Source organism: Berghia stephanieae, chromosome 11 (genome assembly GCF_034508935.2).
Source record: "Berghia stephanieae isolate SIO BIC M18660-M18661 chromosome 11, UCSD_Bste_1.3, whole genome shotgun sequence".
Classification (NCBI taxonomy): domain Eukaryota; kingdom Metazoa; phylum Mollusca; class Gastropoda; order Nudibranchia; family Aeolidiidae; genus Berghia; species Berghia stephanieae.
The window spans coordinates 34,068,650-34,091,149 of NC_088370.1; the positions used below are offsets into that span (position 1 = coordinate 34,068,650).

The 22,500-nt window shown below is 39.2% G+C and overlaps 3 protein-coding genes across 5 annotated transcripts in view; 2 read left to right on the forward strand and 1 right to left on the reverse strand.

The window, feature by feature from the left end:
* Positions 1-22,500, reverse strand: part of LOC144956532 (uncharacterized) — a 167,751-nt gene that overhangs the window by 69,184 nt on the left and 76,067 nt on the right. The gene's annotated exons all lie outside the window — the stretch shown is intronic.
* Positions 1,968-14,379, forward strand: LOC144956945 (uncharacterized). The gene is made up of 4 exons (XM_078887789.1): positions 1,968-2,225; positions 6,303-6,552; positions 7,450-7,545; positions 12,138-14,379. Exons 2-4 carry the CDS (start codon positions 6,391-6,393, stop codon positions 12,936-12,938), a joined length of 1,059 nt encoding a protein of 352 aa, XP_078743915.1. The 5' UTR covers positions 1,968-2,225; positions 6,303-6,390; the 3' UTR covers positions 12,939-14,379.
* Positions 20,190-22,500, forward strand: part of LOC144956701 (uncharacterized) — a 10,498-nt gene continuing 8,187 nt past the window's right edge. Inside the window, exon 1 of one of the 2 annotated variants that reach the window (XM_078887369.1) lies at positions 20,190-21,733. In XM_078887369.1, the coding sequence (XP_078743495.1) occupies positions 21,599-21,733 (135 nt within the window). In that variant the 5' untranslated portion in view covers positions 20,190-21,598. The remainder of the gene's footprint in view (positions 21,734-22,500) is intronic. The other variant, XM_078887370.1, reaches the window with a different exon arrangement.

Sequence of the window (22,500 nt, forward strand, 5' to 3'; positions counted from 1 at the left end):
TTGGATGACCCGCAAAGAGGAAAAAAACACGAAAATATGGGACGCTTTTTCGGCATTTTTTTTCGACCTTTGGTTGTATCTTGCGTAATAAGTGTGAAACTTGAAGAACAAATTAGGATGGTGTTTTGTAAAATACGGGAAAAGTACTCGTCATATTCATATGAAATTTTACAACCAAAAAGAAGAAATGTTCATGTATTACTTTGTCAGCGACAAAACCTCCACGCCCGGTAGTTTTAGAAATATTTTACTCCAAAGAGTAAAAATCTATTTTTAACGGTCTTCTGGTAATCGCACGAGTTTTGTCGCTTGACATAATCTAAAATAACCTTTTCTCTAACTGTGTGCCAACTTTCAGTCATATTCATCAATAAACAGCGTCGTAATTAATTTTTTTTTAAATAGCATATACGAAACGGCTTCGTCCCATATTTTGACGCGAATTCGGGCACTTCGTAAGCGAAAAAGAGGCCCTAAGAATTGTGCGGGATAGTCATTGCTAAACAATGTGAAATTGAATGTAAGCTTCAATTTAATGTACGAAATTAGATAAAATGGACGTTTCGGGTTCCCCTTAATCAACAAAACAAATCTAATTTTGTTGATAAAGGGGAAATTCGAAAGTCCATTTTATCTGTTTTCGTATATTAAATTAAAGCTTGTATATATTTTCAAATTGTTATTTATTTTTTCGAGCTTCGAGCAGCAACATTTACATTACATTTGTTAAATCTGTAAACATACCCATGGTTCAAACTGAACAAAATGACATATTGTGATGCTGGATATTTCAAAAACTTTTTTTACTATGTACATTATTTTGAGCACATATTGCAATTTGCGCTATGACTCGAGTACATGGGACATTATCATAGTTTGTCCCAACCCATCCTCGGGGCTTGATAATTCAGAACTATGATGAGTAGTACATAATATTTCTAAGTTCACAAGGGAGTGAATTCAATGTCTAAATTATACTTGATATTTTTTTGTTGTTGATCGACAACGATAATTATATAATCATTAACATCATCATCGATAATATCAACTATAATGATAATTATATTAAAGGCAACATGAATGACATTACCACCAACAACAACAACAACAACAACAACAAAAACAACAACAAAGACAACAAGAACAACAGCAACAACAACAAATTACCACTATAAAAACAACAACACATCAGTTGTAGGTTGGTGTAATCAGTTCAAAAAAACAATAAACAACATGCTTTCCTCCACCACAACTCAAAACCCTTCAAGTTTTATTATCAAAGTGCTAGAGAGAGAGAAGAGAGAGAGAGAGAGAGAGAGAGAGAGAGAGAGAGAGAGAGAGAGAGTGGAGCTTATGGATTTTAGGGTATTCAACCATATGCTGCGAACGTTTGCAAACCACAACCTTATATCAACATTTTAAAAAAAACAGCATATCAATCCAATTTAATTACAATTAAATATCACATGCACATTATGGTTTATCAAAAAAAGATGCTATTATACTACAGGAATTTTTATCTCAGCCGGTTGGCCATGTATGTCATCTATGCGTTTGTCTTCCATTGAGGACTTAGAATTGAAAACGGAACTTTTTCAAAATTCTTGTTTCACGCTGTTTTGCGAAAACAGAAAATTCATGATTACATAATATGACGGATATGACGGACACCCTTCATATGGAAATCAGTGAAAGCACGGCGGTCAGTTAATTATCATAAAAAATATAATCGACAAACCCTGCATTTTCCTTGGACGTGTGGTGTGTGTGTGTGTGTGTGTGTGTGTGTGTGTGTGTGTGTGTGCATTGGCTAACGACCCTTTGAGACAGATTAAACACGGATCGCGCATGTCCACCCACCCACCCCTAACACTAATAAGTATTGCTCTGTAAACAAGACGGGCCTGTTATGTATTGATCTAACCGTGTATAATCTGTGATTATTCGCCACCGGCCGGCCAGAGTTTAAATCTGTTGGTCAGTACAATGATCTATCGATCCACCAAAGGAATATCATGACTACAACCAGTGATAAATTGACCCGTGATCCATCCAGACGCAAGTGTGTTAACGATGATGCTTCGATACGTTTTATAGGTGTATATTGAGTTTATTAAGTGTTGTATTGTTTCAAATGCATTCACAAGACACGACAGATAACGAGTGATGCGGAGAATTGGAGTGGATTGTAACAGTCTAAGACAACAACTATGTAAACTTCCAAGGTAAATAAAATAGTGTTTTCTTCCTATACTTAAAAGGGTGATAACCTGAGCTCCCCTATCTACCGAACAATATGCTTTGTTTCACATTTCACTATCGTTTATTCCTATCAGACCGTAGCCAACGTTAAGATGTAACCGGACACTAGAACCGTAGCCATCGTTTAACTAAAAGCCTGATACTGACCAAAAAATGAAGTCAAAATGCCAATCTTTGGCCACAAAAGAAAACAAATCGTGAGTTGTATTCAATAGTTCAACCAATGGGATCACTTGTTTCCACGAGCACTACTAATGACAACTAACTAGGCGGTGCAAAAACCAAATAATGACGTCAAAATGCCAGTCTTTTTTTGGGTTTCAGTGTCAGGCTATAACATAACGATGGCGACGCAAGAACCCTCTAGGTTTTATAGTTTGACGTCATTTTTAAGGTTTGTGCAGCGTCTAGTGAGTTGCCGTTAGGAAAAAAAGTGATTCCATAACTATTGAATATAACTCACGATTTGTTTTCTTTTGTGGCCAAAGACTTGTCTTTTGACGTCATTTTTTGGTCTTGTCCGGCTATAGATAGAATGCGCTTGGCCAAGGAGTTCACAATATTGCCATCCGGAAGTATAACGACCAACACACAAAACTATGTGTATCCATGAGTATAGTCGGGTTAATACAGTTTAGTGAGTATTACTCATAAACGCGGATGGCAAAAAAAACAATAACAAAGTCCCGAGTGACGTCAACTAAGAACTATCTATAGATAGTTCGAAGATGACGTCACTCTGGCCTGTGTTATTGTTTTTTGCCATCCGCGTTTATGAGTAGTGCTCACTGAACTGTATTAATTTGACTATAAACGTTCATGGTTACACACAGTTTTGTGTGTTGGTCGTTATACTTCCGGATGGCAATGTTATGAGCTTCTTAGTAGCAATGACTATGAAAAATGTTTTTTCTCTTTTTGAGGAAAATTTTTGTCTAAAATCAAAGCCCTATCTCCACTGAGTAAAAATGTTTTTGAATTTTGAAAATCCATTCATAAATAAACAAGTTATGCAGTTTCAAAGGTGTAATTTATTTGGATGACCCGCAAAGAGGAAAATAACGCGAAAATATGGGACGCTTTTTCGGCATTTTTTTTCGACCTTTGGTTGTATCTTGCGTAATAAGTGAATTAAAAGATTGAAACTTGACGAGCAAATTTGGATGGTGTTTTGTAAAATACGGGAAAAGTACTCGTCATATTCATATGAAATTTTACAACCAAAAAGAAGAAATGTTCATGTATTACCTTGTCAGCGACAAAACCTCCACGCCCGGTAGTTTTAGAAATATTTTACTCCAAAGAGTAAAAATCTATTTTTAACGGTCTTCTGGTAATCGCACGAGTTTTGTCGCTTGACATAATCTAAAATGACCTTTTTTCTAACTGTGTGCCAACTTTCAGTCATATTCATCGATAAACAGCGTCGTAATTAATTTTTTAAAATAGCATATACGAAACGGCTTCGTCCCATATTTTGACGCCAATTCGGGCACTTCGTACGCGAAAAAGAGGCCCAAAGATTTGTGCGGGATAGTCATTGCTACTTCTTAGCCAAGCGCATACTATTGATGAGTTCACGTTGGCTACGGTCAGACTCAGAAACCGGGATAAACTCCGGTTTCATGGGCCTGGTGGCTCTGAAGGGCTACTTTTTTTTTAACGCGATACCATGATGACTTCTTTGTAATTGTATTTATGTATTCTGAGCAAAAAAAATTAAAGCTGCGTCTGATTAAAATGTTTATATCTCTGCAACAGGCAAATTAAAATATTCAAAATGAAGTAAAAAGATTGCCCAATTTTATGTTATTATGTGTGTGTGAACTTTGAAAACATTTGAACTCTAGCAAGTTATTGAACTACCTATAGATAGAATGCGCTTGGCCAAGGAGTTCACAACATTGCCATCCGGAAGTATAACGGACCAACACACAAACTCTGTGTAACCATTAACTTTTATAGTCTTGTTAATACAGTTTAGTGAGAACAACTCACAAACGCGGATGGCAAAAACAATAACAAAGGCCTGAGTGACGTCATCTGCATACTATCTATAGGGAATGAGATTAGCGGAAGAGTAGCGTCCCTTGATTGGACGTCACCCATAGTCGTCTCAAAAACGCGTGTTAAATTTTGGCGCACGAATGTACAAGTTACATGAAAATGTAACGAGTAGTAATAGATTAACCCTGAGCATACTATAAAATAATGTATGATTATTATCGTTGTTGCTTTCGTGATTACTTTTGTCATTAATATTTCATTGTACTATGAACTTTTTACATTTATGATTCTTTCGATCATGACCAATTTTCAATAACCAGTATTCTTTGATCGTATTTTTCGATTTCACATTGTATCGTATTGATACATTTTCCCTCACATTAAAATTTGTGTAAAACTGTCTCTGAATGAACAATGCAAGCTATATGAGATTCTGTAACTATAAACCATTGTATAAGGAATGCATTGAAAGGACAATTCCTTTATTAAGACTTTAGAAAAGAAATACATTATAAACCAGCGGTTGCCATAAAGAAAAGTTTTAATAAGACTTACATGGCCAAAACCATAACAGGATTAAAAGGGAGGATGGATGGCAATGGAGAAGAAGAAAAAAAAACAGAACCAAGGTAATCAATCATGTGACTAAATAGCCATTAAATATTTTGTATATCATCATCATAATCATCATCATCATCATCATCATCATTGCCTTTTTCACCCTGGGTCAGGGTATAGGCCACAGACAAACAGTTTCTATCCTTCTCTATCCTGAGCTAACTTTTTTATCTCATTCCAGGTCTTACCACTTCTCTGTATATCTGTCATTCCAGAAACTCTTCGGTCGCCCCAGCTAAAAAAATGGATTTGGTTTGTCTTCCCTTTATTCATCCCATAGAGTATTTTTTTCTCTAGGGACTATTCCAAGGGAAGACTGGATTAACCAGGCGTCAGCCCCAGTGTAGCGCCGCAAATTTAGCTAGGCCGAGGTGACTTGCTCAAGGCCACACAAGGCAGCGGTTGGTTATCGAACTCGATACCTTTCGGGTACGAAGCAAAGACCGCTACTCCCTATATAAAACCAAATCTTGCTTCAATAACATTTCAAATTCTATCCTGCATCGATTGCATGACATTCATAATGATTGTACATGTATCAGGAATTGTGTTCCATTCGTCTGAGAGAACTTGTCCAAGTTCATTAACTCACTCAATCCAAGAGATTTTTGCTATTGTTCAAAATTGGAAGAAAATGTATTAAAAATGAGCATGTACATAAATAATCTTATTCAACTATCATTAGCATGTAAAAACTAAAAACATTATCTTTGATACTACGCCTATAATTTGTCTCAGAAAAATGTAGGCATGGGATACTGCGCTATATAAAATCTCTTTTTTTCTTTTCTTTTTCTTTTATTATGTCATGAATGATTACCAGGTCGGTTTTTAAAAAGGAACGTATCCCACCCTATACCTTTAAGCTACCATCTCCATAAGTGACATATAACTGGAATGTGTGTTTAAAAAGTTCCATCATTGCAACACATAAACATTTCAGGTCGATGGTGTTTCTTGGTAGACGCAAAATGATAAAACTTCTAAATTCATTCACGTGATTTTAGAGTGTTGCTCATACTTCTGATTTGTCTATATGTGTTAAAAATTCTTGTTCAAATTTAACCATATTTAGCATACGGGTAGATATTTAGTTATCCAATTATTCTCTTAAGTGTCATGAGATAGTCCTTGAGAATGCACTCTGAATCATGATTCAAATTTAGTGCAGCTTTTAATTGTTTGCTCAGTTATGCATTATGTGTTTGGTCATGCGTTTTGATGAAACCCTTGGGACAAACGCCTTCACCTGTTTCGTGTTGTAAATTAGTCCCTAGCATATATACATTTGAATTGTCATCACCACCGTTATCAACATCCTATATTCACTGACAATATCATCGTTATCATCACCACCATCATCGTCATTGTTATCATCTTCACAATGTGTATTATCTTCATTATCATTATTTCAGACACATCAGAACTAGATCATCTCACTGCGAGATTTCTATCGCATCAAATCGAAACAACTCGTCCAAGAACGATATTGTATAATTAAAAATGACATCACGTACCGCCATACCGGAAGTGATCGATGATGATGTCCAGAGGACAACAGAACACACTCTACGCAGTCTGTCGGAAGGAGAGGATGAGACTTTTCAAAAATGGGAACCTGAATTCAGGAGAAAGTTAACGGAGGCCATTTGTGTGGCGTTACAGGTAGATGCCATTGTCTGCATGCAATCCTCGTGATTTTATTAATTCAATTCACCTAAATGATGATATTCTTGATTTGTTGAACTTAGGAGATGCAAGTGATACCATTTAGTTTTGTTGGGTTTTTTTTGTTTGTTTGTTTGTTTTGTGTTTTTTGTGTGTGTGTGTTTTTTTTATTTATTGTTTGTTTGTTTTTTGTTTTTTGTTGTTTTTTTTTGTTTGTTTTTTTGGTTTGTTTTTTTTTTTTTTGTTGTAACGAAACTAAAAGGATGGCAGATAAAACATGTATCTTATTTACTGGTATTTAGCCAATGTGTATTTTTTGTGAATTCATTTTGGCGGGTGACCGGAAGATGAAAAACAAAACTTGCGCTGACCGGATCCCAATGTTTACTCAATATTATAATGACAGGATTCAAAAGTTGCCTTTTGGTTAAAGATGTCATGAATCTTATCTTACAAAATAGCAATGACGTGTATCAAAGTTACGATTTACGGCGAAATATTAAGGTTAAGTTTAAGATATTAGTCGCAACTTTATAAATGTGTGAAAGTAAGCCGTTGGTCAAAACTGTAGCTCTGCAAAACCTTGAGGTGATAGAATCAAGTATTTCCTCCTATTCTGGGTGCATTTCCTTTTTAACAAAGTAGACAATCTAATTTCTAGGCTAAAATCTGTGTCACATTTTCGATTATAGAGTCTAAATATACAAATACATAAAACTTGTATTTTTTTGGAGGGGGTGGTGATGTGAAATGTTATAAAGATTTGACCATTGGCTCAAAAGTTAAGTTGCCTTTGAGGACACATTATGTGATTTAAACATCTGATAATATTTGGAGTAATGATTCATGTACAATTTAAAATGTAATCAACGATAACCATTATATCTACCTCAGTCAGAACGGAACGGATGGAAGGAGAGGAACCAGGACATCCTGCAGGAAATAGACAGACAACACAGACAATCCATTCTTGTCGAAAGTTCTCTACAGGTAAAGCCGTCTTCCTTTATCTTCGCTTTTGAGGACTGGTATCACAAGTTGATTGACTAAATACAGTCGACTCCGCTTAATCGCACATCTTTGGGAGTTTGGGTTAGTGTGTCGATTAAGCGGAGTGTGCGATTATCACCAAAAAAAGTTGTCGCATTGAGGACCTGCTCCCTAGTGGTCCATTGACTGGTGTGAATTGAGGTTTTGCTGACCAATATGCTCTTCCTTTGGGCTTCAAGATTAGATCAATTGTAATCCAATTTCAAAGATCACATATGTGACCCGCCGTGTCAAAACGTTATTATGTCGGGATGTGCTTTACCCCAAGAAGTGAATTTAGAGATAAAACGGTGGGAAATAGGACTTTAGAACGTTTGGCAATGCAAGAAATAATATTTATACGCTACAATAAAGAACAGAAGGAAACGCCGTGTTTTATCTTTAAGGTTAGAACTTTAATTTTCCTCATCTAGGGCTAGTTCATTCCGACATAATATCGCTTTGAGACGATGGGTCACATTTATAAAAAGAGTCGACATGTCCAATGGCCCTCATAAGATCAATATCTAATCAATTCATTTTAGAGCCCAATGTAACTAAATTCCTATATTTTAAAAAATAGAATAGAATAATGATATTCTATGTGCACTCTCTGTACTAAAGTCAGGCAGCCCAGCTCCCCCCCCCCCCCCCCCCCCCCGCCTCGTGGATCTTTACCTTGCAGTTGGTGAGGGGGCTTGAGGCACACGGGAGGGCAAAGGTGTAAACCCCGGTCGACCGTCACGAGACCATCCCGGGTATCGAGCCAACGAGCCACATGAGCTGCTCGCCCCGGTGTGTGACTAAATTAGATCCAAACCCGGTGCCCGAATAGCAGCCCTATCCCGGGCGCCACACTATTACCCTTATGTCGAGTCCCAATCAGTCCCGTCAATGGCGAAGCGGTCTGCCGCCTAGCCAAATAATATCGCGTTCGTGTCGCCAGGGTCGTGGCACGTCCGAGAAAAAAGCAAACGTCCCATGCATCAATCGATTCGCGGCCTGCCGATCGGAAAATGCGACGGCGGGGATGGCGAGCTGACGCGTATATTGTCCCTGAACGTCGAGAGCCAGAGTATGGCAAAAAATGAGCTTTTATCAAAGCTACTGGCCGTTCATTGCGTAGATATCCTCCTGTTACAGGAGACCCACCTTTACTCAGGCGCGCAATCTCCCGATTCCAGATCCCAGGCTATACGGTGGTCCAACGCGAGGACACCTCGAGGCTTAAAGGAGGGGTTAGCGTTTACGCTAAAGAGCCATCGAAGGTAAGGGTCATTGAGAGCGTAACGGACAGCAATGGGGTGAACCGAATTTCCGTGGAAGTAGGTGGACTGTGTTTGCATAATATTTACAAACCACCTAGAGCGACTTGGACTACACCACCGGTACCGGTGGTCAGCCATCCTTCCATCTGTCTGGGAGACTTTAATAGCCACCATCACGAATGGGGCTACCGAGACTGCAACGAGGCAGGAAGACAACTCCGCTCATGGATGGACTGTAATGATCTACACCTAGTGTACGATCCTACAGCCAAGGGTACCTTCCGGGGTACCCGCCATAAGAAGGAGTATACTCCAGACCTCACCCTCGTAACGAAAGGCGCGAACGGTGAACCGCTGCAGGTGAAGCGGACAGTCCTCGGGACTTTCCGCATAGCCAGCACAGGCCGGTTCTTGTCACAGCTGGGGTGACAATACCGAGGGTGCAGTCTCTCCCACTTTGCAGATGGAATTTCAGGAAGGCTGACTGGGAGGAACTCAGTTCCTATATCGAGCAGGTCTGCCCTGCCATTCCTCCCAAGTCCAAGAATATAACCAGATTTAGTAGGCTACTGGTTAAGAGCGCTCAACGCTCTATTCCACGGGGCAAACGGAAATTCTACACCCCTTGCTGGACAGCAGAGTCGGAAGAGCTGTACCGAGAGTACCAGCAGACCCAGTCCCAGGACACAGCCGATAGACTACTTCAGTCTCTGGCAGAGGGAAGGAAGCAACGGTGGCAGGAGACCGTGGAAAGTCTCGACTTTACACACTCCAGCCGCCACGCTTGGCGTTTGATAAAGAAATTGGACCCAGATCGGAATTTCGCGAAGGCTGCACCGGAATGCGAGGCAGACACAATTGCCAAGAATATTAAGAACCGTAGTAAGCGGGTCCCTAATCAGGCTTTTGAGCGCGGTGTCCGCAAGGCGTACCGTACGATTTTGGACTCGCTACCTGCGGAGAAGTCGGACTGGACGGCCCCGTTCAGTCCCCGAGAAGTGGGTGCAGCCATTAGCGAAGTAAAGAACGGCAAAGCAGCAGGGATAGATGGTGTATATCCCGATATGGTGACGCATCTGGGCCCCAGGGCACGGGCCTGGCTAGCAGAGGCAATGTCTGACGTCCTTGCAAAAGGAAAGCTTCCACAAGTGTGGAAGCACGCGAAGATAGTTGCCATCCTGAAGCCAGGGAAGCCGGCGAAGGAGGCAGACAGTTACAGACCCATATCGCTGCTGAGCTGTCTTTACAAATTGTTGGAGCGTGTTCTATTAAACCGATGGGGGCCGGTCCTAGACGCTGCCCTGCCAGCTGAGCAGGCAGGCTTCATGGAAGGGAGGTGCACCACGGAGCAGGTCATTGCCCTTACAGAGCATATTGAGCACGGGTTCGAGAGAAAACAGCAAACAGGTGCTGTGTTTATAGACCTATCAGCGGCGTACGATACGGTCTGGTGCGATGGGTTAATGCTCAAACTTGCAAAAATCATAAGGTGCAAAAAGACCTTGAAGTTGTTCTCTTCGATCTTAGGGGAAAGGCAATTCCACATCGCGCTGGAGACGTCACGAGCAAAGTAAGGAAATTGAAGAATGGGGTCCCTCAGGGTCGGTACTTGCGCCAATGTTGTTTAACGTTTACATTAGCGATATGCCGAACACTTCCTCCCTGAGGCTGGGATACGCAGACGACTGGGCACTCGTTACTCAGAGTAAAGTGTGGACCCGTCTCGAGAGCGTACTCAGCGAGGACGTCACCAGACTCAAATCCTACTTTGACAAGTGGTACCTGAAGATGAACACTTCAAAAACCGTGGCCACTGCATTTCACTTATGCAGTGGTTGGCACACCCGTAAACTGAATGTCCTAGTCGGGGACCAGCCACTCCCATATGAGCCGCGTCCAAAATATTTAGGGGTGACGTTGGATCGCAGCCTTACCTATCGGGTTCATCTCGAAGGGGTTGCCCGGAAGATAGAGAAACGCAACAGTCTTCTGAGGAAGCTGGCGGGATCGACTTGGGGCGCTAGCCAAGCGCTCCTGAGAACATCCGCCCTGGCACTATGCTATTCCACCGCGGAGTATTGCGCTCCAGTGTGGGGTAGAAGCAGAAACGTTGAGAAGGTGAATGTAAAACTTCGCAAGTCGATGCACATAGTGTCGGGAACGCTAGCAACAACCCCTAGAGAATGGGGCCCGATAATGGCAGCGATCCAGCCCCCCGATGTCCGGAGGGAGACCATTACGGGAAACTGGCTTAGTAAGATCAAAGAGAGAGGGAATGGGGATACCCCTCTCATGCGCATAATGAACGGTGCCCCCGTTTCGAGCCGAAATAAGTCCCGGCAACCCTTGTACGCAGAATCCCTGACTACGGACAGAGCTGCACATACGAGATGGAAGTCGGTTTGGACGAATTCAATCCCTCGTGGGGGCGGGGACCTACACTCCTCTAAGCTTGGTGAGAAGTTGTCAGGCTTTGATACCAGTAAGAGGAGACACTGGATAGCTGCGAATCGGCTTCGGTCGAGGAGCTGCCTAACGGCCGGTGCGTTACATCAGTGGGTCTAACTTCCAGTCCAATATGTCCACGCTGTGGACAAGAACCCGAAACGGCAGAGCATCTAGTCGAAAGGTGTGTTGTGACGATGCTACCAGGCGGGTTCGCGACGGTGCACGAATGCGGACCGGACTTTGCTGATTGGGTCGATCGTCATAACATAATAGTGTGAACCATAAGAAGCTGCTGCCCAGCTCCGATCAGTTGACGAGTGTGCTTTATGATAGAAAGCATCGACTTCAACACGTTATATATAATTTATAGACTACAAATTATTCGAAAATTAATAAGTTATCCAAATTATCGAATAATTACCATGTCAAAAGTAATTTTAAAAGTTAAATACCATTTTTTATTTGAAATCTTTTAGTGTTAACTTACTTCGGAAAATAAACAATCATGTTTTTTTTATCAGGTTTTCCTACTAGAAAATCGTGTACTTATTTTCCTCTTTTAGGTGATTTTATTTTATTAAAGATAATTTTGTGAAATGACCTCATTAAAATGTGGAGAGAGATCCTTTTCACTTTAGCGCTAGTGTTTTTTTCCAACCAAATCTTAAAAACATTCCTCCGCAAACGTATCCATGTGTGTATACAACAAACTGTTTGCATTATAGTTTAATATTGATGTTTGGGATTCGATATCTTAACACGTTTTATTGTTAATTCTTTCATTTCCCTTCTACCAAAATCTATCAATTACAACTATATAATGTATCATTTTTACAGGATTTGGTGACAAGTCTTGGTCTAACCAAAAACAAACCCTCGTCCCCGACAAGTGAACATCAGTCGTCCAGCGCCATCAACAGCCTTGAACTGTACATCACATCTTTACACACTAAGCTGGAGGACGCCCAGGTAAGCAAAGAGATGAAAACCCTGGTGGACAAACTAAAACAAACAGTGTCCAGTTTGGACGAGGAGAAAAGGAGACAAGCGTCAGAATTGAAGGACAAGAACAAGGAAATACTGTGGCTTCAGAACGAACTGAACACCGTCAGACACCAGCTGACGAAGCTGAGGCGGATCGTGTTGAACTATAACCAATCCCACTCCACCAACTTTCACTTAGAGGAGGAATCTACGGACAATACGGGTCAAAGGTCACAGTCTGACCCGTTGTTGAGTCGGGAAAGGACGTACGTGGAAGGGGATCAGCTAAATTATTTCAGTACGACCGGGGAGGAGATTGTGGTTTGGAAATTGCGGAACAAACAGGCCAGAGATGTAGGTGGTGGTGGTGGATACTGCAGTGGTGGAAGTACAAGTCGAGGGATGGCGAGTCGTGGTGGGGGTGGTGGAGGCAACAGTGGTGGTCGAAGTACGGGAGTCACCCAATGTCTGCGGTGCAACCAGCTGTTCAAACCGTCAGAAAACAATAACAAAGCGTGTCAATTCCACAAAAAAGGGCGGCAGATACGAGAGCAGTACGACCCGAGTGGGAGATTATTAAGGGTGCTTTACACATGGGCGTGTTGTAAGAAAGGCCTAGATGCTCCAGGATGTACGCATGGCACTCACGTATGACCGACGTCTCAGACTTGATATTCTATACAAGATACACTTTAAAGGAGGGGACTTCCTAAAACTACAAAGTCAGATTCTCAACATTTAGATAACATTGCATTTTTTAAATCATTTATTTAGGAACTTTAAAAATATGAAAATACTTCATAGAACAATGTCCTGGGTATATTTAAAGTTCAAAAAATGTTCTCCGATCATGCTAAAGAGAAATTTTCAGAGAAAATTGCATTTTTGTCATTTATTTAGGAACTTTAAGAAGAGGAAAATACGTGTCTTGTTTGCCTCATAGAACAATGTCCTGGGTGTATTGAAAGTTCAAAATTTCTCTGGTCATGCTAAGGTGTCGAATAGATTGCTTCAATGTGGTAGCTCATAAATTTACCATCGGGATGTGACTTTTGAAGGTTTGAAAAGTCACGTCCTCCCCTAAACAACCGCCTCAATCTAGTATAATGTCGGGGTGAAGATCAAGTCAAATAGATAGGTCAAAGTGATACTACGCTGCTCGAAGCTGTGAACTGAAGAAAGGTTTTCAGCCCGAAACGTTCCGTTTTTGGTATTTTGTTCTTTTTTGAAGCTGCAATATTCATTATTGTCAAATATATAGTGAGTTTCATGATACTATGACTAGAACTACAAACTTTTTTGTTTTAAATATTTAAATATATTCAAATAAATATGAACATTTAGATTATATAGGGCATTTCCACAGATTGACCGCGGTCAATGCGCTTAATTAACAACGTTTCGTTCATTCCCACAGAAGGCCACATGGAACCATGTTTCCATGCCTTAAAATACCAGTGGCCTGTAATGCGTACAATTAGTACTAATATTCTTTCAACATCCACCATTACATGTAGCCAGGTACTCAATCACACTTGGATCGAGTGGGGTAATGTGCGTAAAGTGCATGTGCATTACCCAAGCACTCAACGTGGAGACCAGAATTTACCACGATCAGTCACTCATCCAGCCACTGATCATGCTTACCATTTCTTGACTTTTGTGGCATGTTGAAATACTATACCGCTGAGTCATGGAGACACTTAATTATAGTTAGAAAAATATGTTTATATTCCCCCTTACACAAAATGTGACTATACAAAGTCATATTGTTGACTCCACATTCAATTTGCTGTATCTTCTTTACCCCAAAATAATATTGTTTTGAGACGATTGATCATTAAATTAAAGTCATCGTTAAAAAAAGGAACGAAAATTAATCATGACATCTACCTTATTTCACCACGTATGTTATTTTAAGCTTTTATTTTTCGAAAATAAGTAGAATACATAAGAAAATAATAGAAAAAAATGAATGAATGAGCGTGTGAAAAACAAATAAACGAACAAATGTATGAAAGGTGAATGTATCCACGAAAATCAAATAGCCGACATTTCTAAAGCTCGAAATACATACAATGAAAAATTATATAATTTTATTGGATACATTTAACACAAGCACACACACACACACACACACACACACACATATATATATATATATATATATATATATATACACTATATATATATATATATATATATATATATATATATATATATATACATATATGTGATAATCTCGACACCAAAACATTGCAGGAAGTACGTAACAACATACAATCATAAACAACAATAACGATTACACTTCCCGTAGATTGCCCCAGTGGCATGAATCAGTTCTGTAGAAGTTAACAATAATTCTATTATATATATATATATATATATATATATATATATATATATATATATATATATATATATATATATATATATGGGTGGGTGGGGAGAGAGAGAGAGAGAGAGTAGAAAGATAGATAAATAGATAAAAAGATAGATAGACAGATAGATAGATAGATGATAGATAGATTAATATAGATAGATAGATAGATAGATAGATAGATAGATAGATAGATAGATAGATAGATAGATAGATAGATAGATAGATAGATAGATAGATAGATAGATAGATAGATAGATAGATAGTAATAGATAGATAGATAGATAGATAGATTAGATAGATAGATAGATAGATAGATAGATAGATAGATAGATAGATAGATAGATAGATAGATAGATAGATAGATAGATAGATAGATAGATAGATAGATAGATAGATAGATAGATAGATAGATAGATAGATAGATAGATAGATAGATGTCCCAACATAAAGATTGGATGGATATACTGTTTTGACCAATACAACCATTCTTCATACTACCACATGATAACATTCATAATCTATGGATAAGGATTGAACTTTTCATTCAAAAACCTTTAGAAAGATTTTCCATGACTGTGTGGGGACTCTTTACACTCGTATTATGTCGGGGTGTTTTGGATACTGGAAACTGAATTTTAGCTTTTTTCAAAATTCTGAAGCTTGTGTGAAGCTTATTGTTTTATTTTGGAGAATCAATTAAAAACCCTTAATTTCATCATTCGGATTATTTTAGAAATGAACCATTCTTTTGGCATCTGATTCATTCCATGATACCATTTTGAGGCAAACGGGTCAGGTGAGAGTTGAACAAAAGATCCTAAGATTACCATGAACTTTTTATTGTATTAGTTGATGCCTCACATAAATAATATATGTAATGGCCTTTGAACTGTCTTTTGAATTCAAAACACATGCCATATATGTGTCAGTGCATGACATAATCAGTCGGAAGGTGAACATTTTGGATTTGCAATTTAAAGAAATAAATTTCTTTTCATTTTCTGAACGAAAATGCATTTTAATCTTTATTTGAAGTAAATCGGTTGATTTTTCATGAAGTTATGATCAGATGTATGGGAAAGTATCCAGAAACTTTTCACAAATTTCATACTTTTTAAAGCTTTAAAAAATAATAAGAAATGAAATTAAGCTTTGATATTTCTCGACGATTTAGAAAAAGGGTTGAGTTATGACAAGAATTCATTTTGGATAAAAAATGACCTTCTAACTAAACTTGGCAATATCTCAGTTCAAACCTTTTCACCATCCGACTGATTATGTTATTTACTGTAACAATATTATGCCAATGCACACCAAAATAAATCAAACTTGATTTTGCTTTACATCATGGTATTTATTCTATAGATAGCATACGCTTGGCTAAGAAGATCACAACATTGCCATCCAGAAATATAACGGGTCAAGACATAGTTTTATGTAAAACTATGTGTAATATTGGTCGTTAATAGTCTGGTTAATACCGTTTAGTGAGAATTACTCATAAACGTGGATGGCAAAAAAAACAATAACAAAGACCTGAGTGACGTCATCTTCATTCTATCTATAAGTGCATTGTGTTGGAAAAAACAAACGACGGTTGTAAGTGGATGTGTTTCTCTTATAATTTAAGATGTTAATTAAAGGTGGAAGGGAATGAGGCACAAGGTGTTGGTAATGAATTTGTATCCAAAATCATATTATAATATAATATGAAAACAAATGTCATGTCTAATCCCGAAGTGGTGTCAATGAAGCTTTGATGCATATCATAGAATCAATAGCAGGCGTCATTTAGTCATTTATTAATAATGTTTGCATTCATGTAGAAGGAGACATGATGCCTGTTAGGCAATATTACATTTTTTTTTCAGACAGAGACAAAACTGTTAACGGTCAGGTACTTATTTTGCACCTAAATACGGTGAGAGAATGTGAGTGAAGAGACTTTTTTTTTTTCCAAGGACTCAACTATGCGCCGAGAGAGGCTCAAACCCTGGACTTTCCGATTCGAAACTGTGTGTCATACTACAAGACCACATAGCCGCACGTAAGGTTCTTACTTCTGGACAAACATGAGAGTACTTATCTACCTCCCAGGAAGTCTGAAGTTCGACCTGCATCGAGGACGACTAAATTTTTTTGGAATGAACGTGCTACTATCTATTTACAGCGTGCATTTAAACGCTTATACTCCAGAACGCACATGAGAGGAAACGAAGAAGAAGAAGAAGAAGAAGAAGAAGAAGAAGAAGAAGAAGAAGAAGAAGAAGAAGAAGAAGAAGAAGAAGAAGAAGAAGAAGAAGAGAAGAAGAGAAGAAGGAAGAGGAAAGGGAAAGGGAAAGGGAGAGGAAGAAGAAGAGAGAGAAGAGAGAGAAGAGAGAAGAAGAGAAGAAGAAGAAGAAGAAGAAGAAGAGAGAAGAGAGAAGAAGAAGAAGAAGAAGAAGAAGAAGAGAAGAGAAGAAGAGAAGAAGAAGAGAAGAGAAGAAGAAGAAGAAGAAGAAGAAGAAGAAGAGAGAAGAAGAGAAGAAGAAGAAGAAGAAGAAGAAGAAGAAGAAGAAAAGAAGAGAAGAAGAAGAAGAAGAAGAAGAAGAAGGAAGAAGAAGAAGAGAGAAGAAGAAGAAGAAGAAGAAGAAGAAGAAGAAGAAGAGAAGGAAGAGAAGAAGAAGAAGAAGAAGAAGAAGAAGAAGAAGAAGAAGAAGAAGAAGAAGAAGAAGAAGAAGAAGAAGAAGAAGAAGAAGAAGAAGAAGAAGAAGAAAGAAGAAGAAGAAGAGAGAAGAGAGAAGAGAAGAAGAAGAAAGAAGAAGAAGAAGAAGAAAAGAAAGAAGAGAAGAAGAAGAAGAAGAAGAGAGAAGAAGAAGAAGAAGAAGAAGAAGAAGGAGGAGGAGGAGGAGGAGAGGAGGAGGAGGAGGAAAAAGAAGAAGAGAAGAAGAAGAAGAAGAAGAAGAATAGAAGAAAAAGAAGAAGAAGAAGAAGAAGAAGAAGAAGAAGAAGAAGAAGAAGAAGAAGAAGAAGAAGAAGAAGAAGAAGAAGAAGAAGAAGAAGAAGAAGAAGAAGAAGACGAGCTATTAGGCTACTCAAAATAATGTTTAAAACTCATTGAGTCTCTTTTTTTTTCAAAATGGGAGTCAATTTATGTTTTATTGCAACTTTTGACGACACCGTCAACCATTTTCGGATGCTGTAAACCCTAACAAACAATAATCGTGTTCGGTGTTATTTTAATCTGAAATCTGCTTTTATATTTAAAACACACCCAGAAAAAAAAAAAAATTAAACTTGATCTTTCTAAAGTCAGTGTATGGTTCACATCTGCTCAAAGCGCTTTACAAGGAGTCCCAAGCCAATAACGTCCTTGGCATGTAAGACGAGATAATATGACGTCCGTAAGGAGTTATGGTATTTTGTTCGACGGAGACAACGTTTTTACCGGCCAGGTAGCACTAGGCTGAAATCTGCTTTTATATTTAAAACACACAAAAAAAAAGACAAACAATCAATTTTTTTAAAACTTGGTCTTTCTAAAATCAGTAAATTGTTAGCATCTGCTCAAAGCGCTTTACAATGCGTCCCAAGCCAAGAACGTCATTGGCATGTAAGACGAGATAATGTGACGCCCGTAAGGAGTTATGGTATTTTGTTCGACGGAGACAACGTTTTTACCGGCCAGGCACTAGGCTAAACGTGAGTGCGGTGAGAGGATGTGAGTAAAGAGCCTTTTCCAAGGACTCAACTTCGGCTAACCAGAGCGGGACTCGAACCAGGGATCTATAGATAGCATGCGCTTTGCTAAGAAGCTCATAACATTGCCATCCGGAAGTATAATGGAACAACACACAAAACTGTATGTATCCATGAACGTTTATAGTCGGGTTAATACAGTTCAGTGAGCATTTCTCATAAACGTGGATGGCAAAAAACAATAACAAAGACCTGAGTGACGTCATCTTCGAACTATCTATAGATCTAAAGTAAGACAACAAAGCAGGAAGGGTAGTGACAGTGACTTGAATCGGGTTTCACTAATCCAGAGTTTAATCGTTGTAGCTGCTGTCTTGATTGTATCCACATGGCTAAGAAGCTCACAAGTAAAACGGATCAAAACACAAAACTCTGTGTAACCATGAACTTTTATAGATAGTTCGAAGATGACGTCACTCAGGTCTTTGTTATTGTTTTTTGCCATCCGCGTATATGACTATAAACATTCATGGATACATACAGTTTTTTGAGTTGGTCCGTTATAAAGGCAATAGATGACCAGAGATGTGTAATGTGTGTGTATTGTTTGTATATGTTTGTGTGTGTGTGTGTGTGTGTGTGTGCGCGCGCGCTTGTGTGTGAAAGGGATTACACAAAAACACCTTTCTCTGTAGCTTCCAAATGATTACGTATACGATAAATTTGAAAACCACATTGTTTGAATCAGCTTGCAAAAAGGAGAACATTTATCTTTGTTTCACAAAAATAGGCTTAAAATAAAAACATTTTTTTCTAGTAGATTGATTTTACAATAAATATTGCTCAAATTTTTTTTAATTTAATGATAATTTCTTTATTTCCCGGTCGATTTTCTTGATTTATATCTCATTTCTCAATTCTCAATGCGACAAGCACACTGATGTATCTCGTGTGATTCAAAAGCGTTTAAAACACCAATTATGTTGTTTTAAAAAAAAAAAATATATATATATATACTGAGAGTCCTCACTAATTAATTCCTGAGCGTTGAGATGGTGACGCAACTATTACATACAAGACCTTGCAGTCGAGTCGACAGGGCTTTTGGGTTACACAACCACTATTTACCCATCGGTCAGCGGTACTCTCTGATGTATACAACACTCACCGCCTTTACGCAAAGCCGCCTGCCCATAAATAAAGAGATGATCTCCTAACTGTTCACAAGCGAACTGTCAAACGAGCAATCGATGATTGGATATATTCAGTCTTGGATTTCATATATTTCATATATTCAGAAGAATATTCAGTCTTGGATTTCATAATCCTTAAAAAAAAAAAAAAAAACATATAGAACATGTCGATAGGTAGGTATGACATATTGGTAGAGGGAATGAGATTAGCGGAAGAGTAGCGTCCCTTGATTGGACGTCACCTTACAGAGAGAACGTCAATTTGGTTTTGAAGTGTCTCAAGCCGCTTTCACCGGAAGCGAGGACGAGTGTCGCATGCGCACAACCAACATGACGTTCTCTCTCTAATAACTTTTCCGCCGGTGACGTCCGGACTATGGGTGAAGTCCAATCAAGGGACGCTACTCTTCCGCTAATCTCATTCCCTATTGCTATTGTAGAACTGTGCGTGTCTAATTGTTCTTTGGCGTCTTAATTGTTAATCGATGGGATTAAGCACACGACATATAACACAACACAAGGCAACACGCATGGCTAAGTCAATCCACACTCCATGGTTAATCTATTAGATTAAAGTACAGTGTAGCTATAATAATATTACCAGGCATCATCAAGACGTCAGCTAATCCAAAGGGGAAATTCCCGCAGGTCACGTGCTGGATTACAACGGTTTGCGGTATGACATCATCACAGTCATCTTCACCAATCAAGAGTTGAGGAGAATGGAGTGAGAGTGTGAAGTCTCAAGAAACAAGAAGTTGTGGATATCGTGAAAATATTATTTCATTATTAAGATTCAGATTGTAGTAATGAATATTTTGTTAAATTAATTATGAAAGAACGTTACGGTTAGTTAGACAATTTCGTGGAATGCCTGTGACTCATCACAAGATCCTTCACACACCAGCCTGGTATCTCAGGGTTGTGGATTATTGTTTTTGGAGTTCTGTGATTCGGGAGATTCGTTCACTCTTGTAAACTTTAGGGCCTTAATAAAGTAAGCGTGAATTATCCTCATAACAGTTTCCCCCCGTGGTGGATTCAACTTTCGGACAACATCAAGGACTAACGACATTCCCAATAAGGATATCGGCATGTGAATCGTGTTTTGGTCTATTATTAGAACAAAGGCGGTTTACTAACTGTTTTTGGAGTTCTGTGATTCGGGAGTTTCGTTCACTCTTGTAAACCTTAGGGCCTTAATAAAGTAAGCGTGAATTATCCTCATAACAGTTTCCCCCCGTGGTGGATTCAACTTTCGGACAACATCAAGGACTAACGACATTCCCAATAAGGATATCGGCATGTGAATCGTGTTTTGGTCTATTATTAGAACAAAGGCGGTTTACTAACTGTTTTTGGAGTTCTGTGATACGGGAGTTTCGTTCACTCTTGTAAACCTTAGGGCCTTAATAAAGTAAGCGTGAATTATCCTCATAACAGTTTCCCCCCGTGGTGGATTCAACTTTCGGACAACATCAAGGACTAACGACATTCCCAATAAAGATATCGGCATGCGAATCGTGGTTTGGTCTATTATTAGAACAAAGGCGGTTTCCTCGATACACATACATACAGGAACCTGATTAGGTAGAGTAGATTTTGGGGAAGCAACACAAGCATCAAGTAAATATCACAGTCGTGTGCAATGAGACTCGAATAGACCACGGCCAGTCAGCGATGTGTTAGCCTTGGCCACCGCCAATTTTGAAAGATTTGTGTTAATGGATATATCATACTAATACTTGTACCCAAAAAATGTGATTTACTGCATTTGCGACAACTGCACAGCAAATTCTCGCAGGCGTGTTATTGTGTGTTACAGCGCACGAGTGTATGTTTATCTTCAGAACAACTGCAAGGATAAGGACAAATCCAGTGCGAGAAGTGGGTAAAGTAGAGAGTTATTTGACTGAGGTAGATGTGGCTGGAGATAATCCTATTTACTAGTAAACACCCCGAAACAATAACATAATGCCACAGGGTGACCAGCTCACTTTTACACGCCGTGAGTAAGGACAACTGTGTAAATAACTCACTTGCAGGGGAGGAGAAAAAAAATGAACGACAGCGACAAAGGCGTTCTAAAGAGATATCACCAAAAACTGGCAGATGACATCATTGTGGATGAGGATCTATTGGGTGGCTTGTACACGGAGGGGGTGTTTGAGAAAGGAATGATTGGCATCATCAGGGTAAGTCGTATAATATATCTTGATAATAGTAGTAGTAGTAGTAGTATCGCTCGAATACACTTCTATGTTCAAGGTATCAATCCAGATTCGGAAGTCATCATCACATTTGTTGATGGTTTCAAATCCCCCTTCAAGTTTTGTCTCTGGGCAATCTCGTACGAGGTGGTTTGCATCTTTTGGTGCTTGGTTGCACTTTGGGCATGTTGGTGATTCTTGGAGCACCCCTATCGTGATAATAACATGAAATGAAGTGAGTAGGAAAGTGCCAGAAGACAATAGAGAATAAAAAATTCGCGGCGGCGATAGGGGCTCGAACCCGCGACCTTACTGGTACGACAACTCCGTCTGGCCGGGGAGATCGTGACTCTACCGTATGAGCTATCCATGACCCCCCCCCCCCCCCCCCCAAAAAAAAAAAGGTCCTTTCAAGTTCTAGTCTATCGAGAGACACTCTCTCCCCGACTTAGAGTTAGAGCTCATACAGTAGAGTCACGATCTCCCCGGCCAGGCGGAGTTGTTGTACCAGTAAGGTCGCGGGTTCGAGCCCCCATCGCCGTAGCGAAGTTTTATTCTCTGTTGTCTTCTGGCACTTTCCTACTCACTTCATTTCATGTTATTATCCACATAAGTGCCTGCTCCACTCACTTTTCTAATATATCGTGTGATATCAGATACCAGTCACTTATTGATTTCAACTGAGATATGATCTGCCCTATTATCAAAGAGACACCTATATAGTATATAGATAGTTCGAAGATGACGTCAAT